The 13,176-nt window shown below is 36.7% G+C and overlaps 1 protein-coding gene across 10 annotated transcripts in view; it reads right to left on the bottom strand.

Moving 5' to 3' along the window:
- Positions 1 to 13,176, bottom strand: part of ATF7IP (activating transcription factor 7 interacting protein) — a 104,840-nt gene that overhangs the window by 16,776 nt on the left and 74,888 nt on the right. For 5 of the 10 annotated variants that reach the window (XR_009965890.1, XR_009965892.1, XR_009965891.1 and 2 more), the window contains 4 exons: positions 11,877 to 12,506; positions 10,231 to 10,298; positions 5,673 to 8,888; positions 2,341 to 5,588 (listed from right to left, as the gene is read on the bottom strand). Coding sequence is in view for 3 of the 10 variants with exons in the window: in XM_062624166.1 (XP_062480150.1) it covers positions 7,371 to 8,888; positions 10,231 to 10,298; positions 11,877 to 12,506 (2,216 nt within the window). In the remaining 7 variants the exon portion in view is untranslated. Of the gene's footprint in view, positions 1 to 2,340; positions 8,889 to 10,230; positions 10,299 to 11,876; positions 12,507 to 13,176 lie in introns of those variants that run through there. The other 5 variants (XM_062624167.1, XM_062624168.1, XR_009965894.1 and 2 more) reach the window with 4 other exon arrangements.

The following is a 13,176-nucleotide window of genomic DNA, read 5'->3' as shown; positions in this document are numbered from 1 at the left end:
TGAGAAAAGGGAGTATCCCCCGGTATAACTGTAATTGTGAAATTTAACACAAAGAAGTAGTTACAACCTCACAGCATACATATGCCAACGGCAAACTAGTGAAGAAGACTGGAAAGCAATTTCTAGAACTCAGAGTGAGCAACCAACGCTACCTGTCACACCATTGTGTATAACAGCATGCATACACATGCCAACAGGCCACAGGTATTGTACCACATGAAAAAACAAAAGGTAGATGTTGGTATTTCAAAGGATGTTGTGATTCACAAATGATACATACGGTAAGAAAAAATAAAGTTTTGGTATTATGTAACACCACGGTTCAGTCCATCACATAGAGATAACAATGCTATTCATTATAATGCCACCTGCTTTTCATAAAAGAAAAATTCAGTACATGATAGTGGAAAATTGAGGAAAAAATGCAACAAGAAAAAAATACAGTACAAAATAAAAATTAATTCCAGGGTAGTAAAGATCTAAATTCTGAAGATTACGTGTGGCACACTGACACAGTGCAGACAACTTCATTATTCACAGTTTCTACAGTAACAAAACAGAAAAAAATCTGGGGGATTGTAAAACAAGACAATCCATGAAGCATCACATCACCACAATCATACATGATGCTCCAAGGCGTTATATAATACCAAAACCAATCTTAAAAAGTATTGGGAGTGATGTTCAAAATATGTTTGGGGAGCAGTGGAGAGGGTGGTGATGCAGTGTTTGTATGCATAATTATAAGGCCTATATCATGGTTTTAGTCATCCATATACAAACTACAGATTCCAAGCACAGTCTAAACAGCTGTGGAAATTATTTAATACATTTTTGAGCCTATTTCAGTCACTAACTGCTTCAGTACCTCACTTATCACTCCTGAAACAGCTATTTTTCCCAATGCAGTATTTTCTACAAAACTGGAGTAGTTATTCCAGCCTTGCAAAGCTGTAATGAAAATTTATTTGACCAGGTACCAAATGTATTTGTCATCTCTTACCAAGATAAAACCGGGAACGATAATGGTGTAAAGTTAGCAGTTTACCAAGTTCACAGTTTGCACAAACAAAATTTCACAGGGTTGCAATACATGCTTTGATAGTGTATGGTTACATACAGTACTCAAATACTATTCACTGTCATTTTACATATTGCATTTATGAGACTGCTGTGCTCCCCTTACCCTTAATTGATACTGTGCAACACCTTCTATAGAACAAGAACAATGCAAGCATAGAAAAAATGAATAACCAGTCTTAGTAACCCCTAAGTATTATATATAATACTCTCTCTATATATACCCTCTCATTTCTTTGGTGCTAACAGTAGACATTGGCTCTGATACCCCTGTTCTTCACTGTAAGTGGTGAGGCACAGGTTGCCCACAGAGAGTGTGGCTGCCCCATCCCTGCCAGTGTTCAAGGCCAGGTTGGACAGGGCTTGGAGAAACCTCACTTAGTGGAAGGTGTCCATGCCCATGACAGGGTGGTGGAACTAGACAACCTCTAAGGCCCCTTCCAACTCAAACCATTCTATGACTCTGTGTTGGAATCATAAATCAAGAAGGCTGAGAGACTGGCTGCCAGAAATGCTGTTTTCAGGCACTAGCAATCATAATTCCAACTAAAAGCTATAAATGAACACTTAACACAATGGTTAAAATATTTCTCTACTTCTATGATTTTGTTTTTCTTTAATCAAACAGTTAAAAAGGTAAAAGGGTATATAATAAACACATACATGCACGTGTGCACACACACATACCCCTCTTTAGTGGTTCTTGTCCTTTTAAGGTGAAACATCTACCTTGTTTCCCCAAAGCCTGACAATTTCCCAACAGTACTATGTAGGATGGCCATCTTGGATGATCAGTAAATATATTTATAATACTTTTCAGATTAGTATAATGCAGCTTTTAAAAGCTATAATCTATTCCTGCTACAATGTCATAATCAGCTAGATTGTCTCAATTTTTTTGCCCCAAATGACAAACTGGAGCCTACAAAACACATTTCCTTACTGAAATCCGCTCTCAATACCTGCAGGTGGTAGCACAGATATAGTCTCAGGGAAAGACAAATCACTTTAAAAGTCATATAAGAATGGATTTACTTGAATTTTGCTCCTTACAACAGCCACTCAATTCAGCTATGTCAAGTCCTGTCCAGAATTTTTCAGATGATTTTTTAAATTAGTTTTTTAAACTGTCCTCCTGCTAACATCTTTATAATTTAGAGTTCTGATTAGTCTCAGGTAAAGGTTCCACCTCACAGATGAAACATATTTGCATTTTAAACAGCGCAAACATAACTCCAGAGACACAAATCAAGTAGCCCATTTTACATATATAATTATGTATGTTTATTTTCAGTGACAAAAACCATGAAATGCAAGAAACATATTAATCAGTAATGCTTCAACAATATAGAATAAATAGCTGCTTATAAATTGTAAGCTGACATACCCACTTTGTTCATATTTTTTCCCAACTGACATTCACAAAGTTTGTTACACATTGCAAAGTAAAGGGATAGGAGTTATAAATGTACTTTATTAACATTTACCAGATGAGTTTCCAATAGTCAGTGGAAAAGCTTAAATTAGACTGTAGTTCAATCAAACAAATCAAGGTATCTCAGAAACAATGGGAAATGGATAGGACACTGATGTGTTTTGTTAAACTAATATAAACTGAAAAGATGAAATTTACACTGAAAGATTTGCTCCGTAAGAGGATAAGGTGCACCTGGAGCAGGGAAGAAATGATTATTCACCTGACCTGGTATTTTAATAAATATAACATAATCAATCTTGAACAGACTGACTTTATGCCAGCCATTTTTAACACATCCAACCACATTCAAATTTGTTCACTGTTATTTTATGTCACAACATAATAAAAGCTCCTTTTATAAATTCTCTCAGTACACCATACCTATATTTATATATTATATATAATATATATAAATCCTGTATCTATAACTGGGATTCATAATAAAATACTTTGAAACCACTCTGAAGATCTGGTATATAATTAAAAATGCCTTTGCCTCTGTAACAATAACATTCACGCCAAAACATTAAAAGTGCTTGTCATGTTTTCAGAAATGCAATTCTAGGATCTGAGGCACTGGAATGGCCATTGGTAAAATTACCAGGACTGAGTAACAACCCTTTAGTTTCTGTGTACACAAGAAAAAGCTTCAGTTGAGAGACAAACACAGTAAGATGCCCCCTCCCATATCCCTGTGGGCATTCCTTTTGAAACAAGAAAGAGAGGAAGGCTGAAAAAAGAGAAGCAGTCATACAGCAAAATCATATGCCCAAGCTGCTTACTGAAAACTTTCTGACCTAAACAGTATGCAACTATTGAGAAGCTATATAGTTCAGGATAACCAAAGAGATGCACCAGACTAAAACCACAACAAAGCCAAGAACACGTTCAATTTCAAAGCATCCTTCCAATACCACCAGGTACTTGACACTGTGCACAACAGAGCTCTTCTGGGGACACAGAGAAGGTGCATAGAGTGAATAACATTTACCTTCTAGATCTCCCATGCTGCCGATCACAGTACCTTACAGTGGGGATTAATTACTTAAATAGCAGTAAAACAATACAAAAATTAACATACTGTAAGATGTAATGTAAGGTACTGTGCCAACTTCATAAAAATAGAAAGTAATTAGGGTACTCCTTGAAGTAACAGCAGAGATTTCAAATTTAACAGGAAAAAGCACAGAAAACACAAGTTCTAGATTCACAGAACCAGGACCAAAGCTTCATTATGAAAAGGAGATGCAAACCTAAATATATGGTTATATTATATAAACTTCCAGTCATTCTCTACTGTTTTCACAGTCATCTCCATCAATGTAAATGGAACTTAATCAATGACATGGCAGCGATTATTTAAAAAATTAGTTTAGTTGCCTTAGTTAAGGCTAAGTGCTGTTTTTTTTTTTTTTCCCCAGTTGAAATACTCCTATTTTTATGAAAAGATCTAATTATAAAATTCGAGAGTGACAGCTGATAAATTTCTTTCAAACTGTATATGTTATACTCGGATTTTTAAAGTTAATTTCAAATTATTATTAACAATTTTGTATTAAGTTTACAGCCAAAGTCTAAATTTAAGTTTAGACAAACTGTTCTTAATCTGTTTTTAAAAAACAGAAATCTTGCTGTTTGAGGTTCACTGCTGATACTGTACTGAGGAGTGCAATTCAAATCCATGATGTCCACACAGCATAAACTGTACTGCAATGAACAGGATTAAACTGAAATGTTATCTCACAATTTTAAAAAAAAAAGGGGGGGGGGGGGAAGAAGACACTGTGCTCCCATATTACCGTACACACAGCCAAAGTTGCAAAAGCAGGAAAACATCACCCTGTTTGCCTACTTCAGTTTTTCTAGAAAGCAAAAACACGTAGGAAAGATTCATTTAACACTTTGGGTAGGAAGGGGAACAGGAGAAAAAAATTTCAGTTGGGGAAGGTTAGAATTAATTCAAATATTAACAGAAAATTTAGTTAATACTGACCCCAGCTCTTGTGAAGCAACACTTTCAGCCCAGACTAGGAATGCTCTCCCATACAAAAATAAAAAGCTAGTAATACTGCATCTAGTAGCTTTGAAGTATCAGGTTCAAACTGAAGGTACTGAGAGGACATTGTATAGTTGGTGCCAACAGAATTACAATTTAACAGTAAGAAACCAGAAATACCCAATTATGAGCTACAGAGTGAAGTTAACATTAGAAGCCAAATGATAATTGAACAGAATCAGAGACATGTCCAGATTGGCCAAAAGAGTCCCTTTTTCAATTTAAATTACCAACTAGATTTGTGTGAAAATATGAAACAATATGCTGTTACAGTAAGTTACCTAGATGCAGTTAGGACCAGAGCAGGGCATGTGGTCAGTATGACCACAGTATGCAGCAAGAGGGAACAAAAAAAGAATCATCTCCTTACAACATACTTCTCTTGTTTTTCTGGATAAATTTTCACCACAGTAGGCTGGAACAAGCAACTACCCCAGTCAAAAACAGGATTTTTTAAAATTTTTGTTTTTAAATAAGACATACCCATCATGGTGAAAATTTAGACTAGATCTCTTCAAACAATAAATTTGCCAGTCTGGCTGAATTACAAATGCTATGAATCCCTAAGATTTGAAAATCTGTGTTGCTCTAATAAAAATAAGAATAGAGTAAGTTTGCACAGTTCTCTTGTAGTTTGAGAACTGTTTCTTCTTTTTCTTCTTCCTAGCCATTATAAATGATTACTTTATTATTTTAATCTGATTTACTCCAGACTTAAGAAAATGATAATCCTGGATCCACGATTTCTTTCCTCTCATCACTGATGTCGTAAGTTAATGCTGCAACTAAGGACGTGTAGGACTGTGCAGAATTATTTTTTATATTAACAATTATATCTCATCAACCAGCTCAATCACTGTAAGACCACCAAATAAAGTGGTTGTGAACACAGTATGTGAGATGAATATATGGCACTTTCAAAACCTTTTAACCTTTAACACGATCCATCAGAAAAATGGAACACTCTGTGCTGGTCTTACAATTCAGAAAATTGATGCAATACGTATGAATAACCTACTCAAGGCCACAAAGGTAAACATCATCAGCCAAGACAAAAACTCCAAAGGTCGGGCATCAAGTCCTCTGTTCAGGCTATAACAAAGCAATAAATCTTGTTCAATATTTGAAACTCTTTCCCAGTAAAGAAGTTCTCCAAAGAATTAAGAACTTATCATTTTTATATTTCAGCTGGGATTTTTCTCTCCTATGTCCACCTCTGAGCAATGAAGACACTTCCAGTAAAGTCTTTACTGTCACAAGATATGAGTGTGGGTGTGTTTGTGTACACACACATATACAGAATTTCAAAAGAATAAAACCATTCTTATTCCATTTAGTTAATGGAAAACAGTTTTAAATGCTACACTGTGTCTTCTTCCAAAGTGGACCTAATATAATTTGTGATTTGATAACCGGTTTTCCATTTCAAAGATCTCTTGATTCATCAGAATCTCTAACAAAATAATAGCACAGAATCATGGTATAGTTTGGGTTGGAAGGGACCTTCAAAGGTCATCTAGTCCAATCTCCCTGCAAAGGCAGGGGCACAGAATAGTAGAGACAAACCATGAATTAGATTCTCAAGTGTGATTCACTAAGAATGAACAATGACCAGCCCTCCTAGTTTTTAATTTTCATCTTTCATGAAAGAGCCTTTTAAAGTACAATTCCAATTCTCTGACAAAATTCATGTCCACTATCCTGAGAATTTCTAACCTGTAAAAATCACCTATGGAAAATTTATTAATGGTATCACTTTATTATAGTGATCTAATCTAAAGAAGTTAAAACAACAATATTTGGGTAGGGTTTGGTGGAGAAGAATAGGATGTGCTTTTTGTTAATTATATACTATACTGACAAAAACTATACTGACTATACTGCAAAGACAATATGAAATGTAATGCAAGGGGTGAGAGGAAATACAAAAAACCTCTCACAAGATAAGCACATACAGAGACAACACTTCAACTCTCATTACTTGCCATTTAAGGAACAAGCCTGTCCTCAGCTCTTTTGTGAGCATTTTCCCCAGTTCATGCACAACTGAAGTGATCCCAATTTTGATACAATTTGTATCAAGTACTGTCTTTGGAGGACAGAATGACCACAATCTTAGCCAGAAATATTAAGTATGAGAAGAAAAGAAAGACCTTCAATACAAATACGTAGCTCACAGAAAAAAAAACAATTCAGAAGAATTAAAAAAAAAAAAAAAAAAAAAGCAGCACAATCCTCTGGTAGGTCCAATAACAATTTGAACAGAGAGATTGACAGTGGCCAAGCAATTTGAGGTGGTTTCATGCATATGTATGTATTTGTAGTGTATCTCCATTTCATTCGGCTTCTACTTTCTCTGTATTCTTCAGTAATCAAGTATTTGATTTGTAAGATGCTACATTAGTGCCAGCAGACACAAAAGTGTGTAATAAATACACTCTTCACAAAATATAAAAGCCATGCACTTAGTGAAGAAAGCACTACTCTTCAGCTAAGTGGAAATAAGTATCTCATTTTTTTTTCTTTTTAAATAACTCTGCCTAGCCACTTACGAGTCCCAGCTGCCACAAAGTCATACAAACTCCAAGCCCTGCTCTGTTTAAGTTTCTGTTCCATAGCTCACTTCAGGAGTGCGAACAGGATACTTCTTGCTGAACTAGACTGTAAGAAATTTCCTTAGTAGATCAAGTGAAAAACCATATCCAATAATTCTTCAATTTCAGCAATTCACTTGAAATCAGTTCCATTACAGGAGTATCAAGTCATTGGTTCTTGTTTTATCACACCCTTTATAAAGACAGGTTTGTTACAACAGCCTTGAAGGGGACTAGCAGTTAGGTTCACACTGGCCGTGTTCTTGGAGAGAAACACTTTGGAAGAACTGTGGTTCAACAGTATGGGGCTTTTGGAATTCAGAGCAGGGTGGCCCTCTGGGACTAAAGTCACAGAGGTAGCACCAGGTGGCACCACAGATTTCTTAGGAAATAGAATTTTGCTTTGTTCTAGAACAACATGGTTTATAGAAGAGGTGGATGCACCAGATAGTGGCTCTTTTATCACTTCATTTGGGATCTTACCATAAAGGTAACTGGGGGCATTATTCTCCATCACATCTGACCAAGCCCTGTAGCGAACTTCCGCAGCTCCCCAGTAGTGTCTAATAGCAGATTCAGAGCGATGGCCTGTCACTGCCATTATTTCTCTAGGCCCCAGTCCTGCTTCACACAGTAGCTGGATGGTGGTAGTTCGGAGAGAATGATTGGTGTATCGCTGAGAAAGCCTGGCTGCCACACTTATCCTGGGCATCATGGTACCTAAGTAATTCACACCCATTGGTTCTCTTTTGTACCAGACAGGCTGTTCTTGCATTTGCTCTGATGTTAACTTTAAAGGATGCAGGTAAAAGGCAGGGGGCTCTGGAGGCAACTTAGACAAATAAAGCTCCAATGAAAAAACAGGACAGTTTGGGTCCCCTGGCATATCATACATTTTACCCATTTTATGAGGATCTTCTCCATTTTTTCCTTTGCTGGGATACCTGAACATAGCATATCGACGCCCATTCTTGTCCTTCTCAACAACAAAAGCATCTGGAGCCAGATCTCTTAAAATTTCCCTCCCTCGTTTGGCAAAATGCAACTGCAAATCAAACCACACCTTGTTGACGAGTGCCAGTGGACTGTGCAATCCCAGCACACCAGATTCTTTAATCTTACGCAAGTCCTCTGCAGCTATAGGAGGATGGTGGTGAGTCTCATCCTTTCCCTGCATGCGCAGCATCTTCAGCACACTCACAAATACCATGTTTGCACTAGCAAACTCTTTGTCCTTCATTAAGCAAATCTGACGATTGTAAGGTGGCATTTTGAGATGCCGGTTTAAACCGGCACGCATTGACTTGTAGCTTGCCACACTGTAGGTATTTCCATCATGATTTCTTATTGTGTAATAAAACTCTCTTAAGATATCATTGAGTTCATTTACTGGGACCAATTCAAAGCTAGGATCCTTGCCATTTTTGGCCAGCCATTGTTTTAATAGGTTAGCTGCCCAGCCAGTCTGCTTGTGGGTGTTTTTTATGCTCTTAGCATCCTCTTCCTCTTCCTCCAAGCCAAAGAGGACATCCTCGGGGAAGTTAAAATTCGTCTGTGCTTCTTTATTTTCTGATGAAGTCTCCTCCTGTTTCAACTGCTTTTCGAAACAATTGATCAAAGTTGTACCATCAAATATGCCACAAGTATACGGCATACAGCGAACTACTTTTTGATCTGAGAGCTGTGAAGTGCGGAGTAATACATAATACTTTGCATTTTACGTAACAAAAAGCAGGTGGCATTAACTGAATTTTTCAAATGATACGGCATATCAATTCCATACTTCAATAGCCTATTAAAATGCATCAGGCCCTTCTTTATTAACCATGGCATTACACATGCTTTAACTGATTTGACTGAAAGCAAGCCTAGAAACATATGCTATAACAGAATACTGAAACCCGGACAGCATCACGTGTCTTTTTTCCCTCCTCCTTGCTCACCTTCCATTGCTAAATACCATTCTCACACACAATCTGTTTTTCCAAAATCTTTTCTAAGTTTCAGGCTCTACCAAAGAAGAAAATTTCCAAAATATACTGAAAATTAAATCTTAATCTTAAAACCATACATCTGTCGTCCCTTCTGGTATTGAATTTCCTACATCTCAAGTACTGACAAATGTTTTAATAGCTATAATCCACAGGTATCTTTGAAAAAATGAAGTTCCAAACAACCATTCGTTATGAAATGCCTTAATAAAAAGGCAGAGTGAGGCACAGTATCTTTGCCAGACTATTTCTGCAACAGGTGAAAACCAGTCTTGTCTAGTATATTTTCTTCTTGCTTTGAAATACAATTCAGATTTACCTGTACCTTGAAACAGTACTAAATGTGGAAATTTTAGCTAGAATAAATTAATTTTATTCCCCTTAACAAAATGACTTCAGGTTAACAACAATGTAGGTATGAGGTACTTTGTAAAGTATCTGTACATGCAAAGAAAATTAATGATGAATAATTTTAAATATCTTAACTTTAACCTTTAAATTTCAAAGCAAGTTCAACAAATTTTACATGAGGAATCCAGAAATACTGCAAGTTCTCCTTTACCATGAAATAGTTATTCTTGAAGAAAGCTTCCTTGCATTTTTTTTTTTTTACATACAGGAATGAAATATTAGAACTCCAATTCTTATTAGGTTCTGGATTAGGACGGAAATGAGAGCTGAAGTAATTTAGAAAATATTTGTAGCTTTAAGCTCAAGTTACTCAAGACAAAAACTGGGCAGGGTTTTCTTTTTTACGTTGGCTTGGTTTCATCAGACAGTTTTTAGTGTGCTCCTGAATTACTAACTCATCTATTTACCGAACTCCATGAAAAAAACTTCTGAGATTATCAGAAGCAGATGCTCCAAGTAATACTCTGGATCAGAAGAAGAAAATTAGAAATGGACAGAAACTAGAAATGATGTCACAAAAAAAGAAACTAAAATTGTTTCCTTATGAACAATAAAGGTAAAGAACTTTTCTCCTGTGGATTGTAACTTTAGAATTTTATATAGAAACAATCAATAACCTACCTGTGGTGTTCCCTCAGCAGTTCGCTTGTTTGCCGAAGTATCTGTTGGTGGCCTGCTTGTCTGGTTTTCTGAGGGGTCAAGAAATTGTTCATTTGCAGTATCTAATCAGTACTAAATACTGCTATCCACTACACAAATTTGGAGGCAATATTCAAAACCGTTTGATACAAAACACCTAGTACATGGCTTATTTTACAGCTCTAATTTTCAATTTTAAGTATTCAAGCTTGATTACTGCCATTTTTCAAAAGGAACAGAAGATACAGAAAAGCAAAATGGCACTTTCCAACCTAAAAGCAGTGTATGTTCCCTTCCTTGGAAGTCTGACAATGCATCCAAAACATTTTGTGAACAATTCCCTTGCCTACTGAGGACAAAGCATAACTACAAGCTCTCCTCTCTCTGTATGTAAACTGACAAGATACTAAAATGAAAAGTTCTACAATTATTCAACATTTTTTGTACAGAAAACTGACTGAACAACAGATGGTTAGACAGCAAAATACATAACTGAGACAATTTGTGCAGGGAGACCAAGTACCTTTATTAGCTCAGTCGAACGTACATCTAAACTAACAACTTAAACAGAAGTTGCTTAAATATTTTATGTAAACATTTAAATCCAAATTCTCCGTTCTCATTCCTTTTAATTTTAACCAGAGTTTATCAGCAACAGTGCTAACCCAAAGCAGTGTTTCAATTCTGGTGAGAAAACTACCAGGGTATACACTAAGGCTATTTGAACTGCATAAAATGAGACATGTTTTTTAGACACACAGGCCCTTTGGTCACTGTGCCTCACATGTCACAATCCTTTTTACATTGTGTTGTATCACTGTATTAGCTTTAGAGCTAAAAATCAATACAAGGCCTGTAACTATCCAACTCTATGGAAGGCATGTTTTAATACAGGTAATTTAGAGATGGTAAAATCAACTAAAACTAGTTCTGATGTCAAGCTCTGCTTGAGTTAATTTTAACATTCTATCCTGAAAATGAGAAACTTGCTATAATTCCAACTCAAATCTTGAGGACCCCTTAGAAAAAAAAAATTCATAGCATGCAAAATCAGAAGACCAGAGAATCATCACGGCATGGCTGAAGATGAAGAGTATTTTAAAATAGTTAATCTCTATACTGTTATTTGAACAGTATATATTAACACAATTTGAACACTGTGTTCAGAGACTTTACTTTAAATTCAATAAATGTAATACTTTGGGACTAGGTTAGTATTCAGTTGAGTTTTTCTCCCCTCAGATTTTGTTTACTTTTAAGTGTTGTGAAAATTATACTTCCATTTCTGTATGTCTTTGTTTAGATTATTTCGAGAGACTGTATTAAAAACAAGTATTGAGTTGTTTTATGGTAGGAGTGTCCGACTTCATGCTAGAAATTATATAAACAAAGCTCTTAAATAAAACAAAGCTTACAGAGCTACACTGCTGACTCCTCCTAAGGAGACACGGTTTTAAAAAATGGCTGGAAACACTTTTATGACAGATATGATTTTGATCATGACAGTTTCAACAGAAAGGCAACCCAGAAGCAGCATCTCAGTAAAATACACTAATAAATTTCCACCGGAGTGCAGTTTGGTGTTTCCCTTTTTGTCTTCCCAGTGTCAACATTCAAACATAACTTACCAACTCTGGGCGCTGTAACGGCAGGTGGTTCAGCAGGAGCTGTACTACTAAATGCAGAAAGGGGAATCTTCATCTGTAGGGGAGCTCGACTGCTGGTAGCATTATGAAGTCCTGAAGTACCCACTGTGGGCAAAGTCCTTGGGGCCTGGGCAACAGGATGTGCAGTAGAAACAGCCTGTACTGCCAATGTTGTGCCTATTGACCCAGCACTGGCTGGAGAGTTCCTTTGAATACTAGGACTGGGCATAGATGGGCTGTTATTTGGTTTAGTTGGGTTAGTTGATGCCAAAGACACTGTAGTTTTGGTAAGGCTACCAACTGTAGAAGAGCTTTGTACGGATATAAACTCAACATTGCCTGACTGCTGGTTAGTGACCAAAGTTCCTGTGTGGCCTTGCAGGAGCTGAGGCTGGGATGATACCGCCACAGGTACATGCAAGATTACAGGCAAAGACTGCAACGAGACAGACACTGACTGAGTGCTGCCACTGGGCACTTGGTTGGTGCCTACAACAGCAGCTGTGTTAGCTGTGGGAAGAACTGTTGTTGTCAAATTGCTGGTAGAGGTCACTGGAGGCTTAGGATGTCCACTGACAAGTGCTGGAGGAGCAGCAAGACTGGAAGCTGGCACTACACAAAGAAAACAAAAAAAAAAATCCCAAAACCAACAAAATGTAAGTCACTGAATCAAGTGGGAAGTTTCGCTCCAACACAGCAAATGGAAATGACTTATGATTAGTGTGGTGAGTCACCTGAAGAGGTTTTCCAGAGAAGTTGTGAATGCCCTATCATTGCAAGTGTTAAAGTAAGGCTGGGCACGACTTTGAGCAACCTGGTCTACAAAAAAGATGTCCTGGGCCGTGGCAGAAGGGCTGGACTAGACGATCTTTAATTAATGGTCACTTCCAGCCCAAATGATTCTATAAAAAACGTGGTATATTATTAACTTCTTTTTTGCCCAAAAATGCTATACTTTTTTTTCTGATGTACGCTCTGATACTCAATGGTCTAGTTAAAGACACAATTAATATTGTGCTCCTGTTTGATAAACTATATATAATAGCAAAAAAAAAAAAAGGATCTACAAAGAACTATGACACAAACATGCTCAAAGAAAGCTCAAAAAATGAATTGTAGAAAATACATGAAATATAGTGTTTTAAACACTCGTGTTAGTTATGACCAACTAACTTTGTATAGGAAGGACCTTGTACCCAGAAAATTCTACTGAAACCAAGAATGTGTGAGAGAAGACACTTTTGAGAAACAAGATTTCAGGATTAAATCACAAGAACAATAC

The sequence above is a fragment of the Pezoporus occidentalis genome, unplaced genomic scaffold (genome assembly GCF_034315485.1).
Source record: "Pezoporus occidentalis ecotype Australia unplaced genomic scaffold, CSIRO_AGI_Poc_V1 ctg263, whole genome shotgun sequence".
In the NCBI taxonomy this organism is placed as follows: Eukaryota; Metazoa; Chordata; class Aves; order Psittaciformes; family Psittacidae; genus Pezoporus; species Pezoporus occidentalis.
Note: the sequence above shows the minus strand (reverse complement) of the source record. Positions and strands in the feature narration are given on the sequence as shown.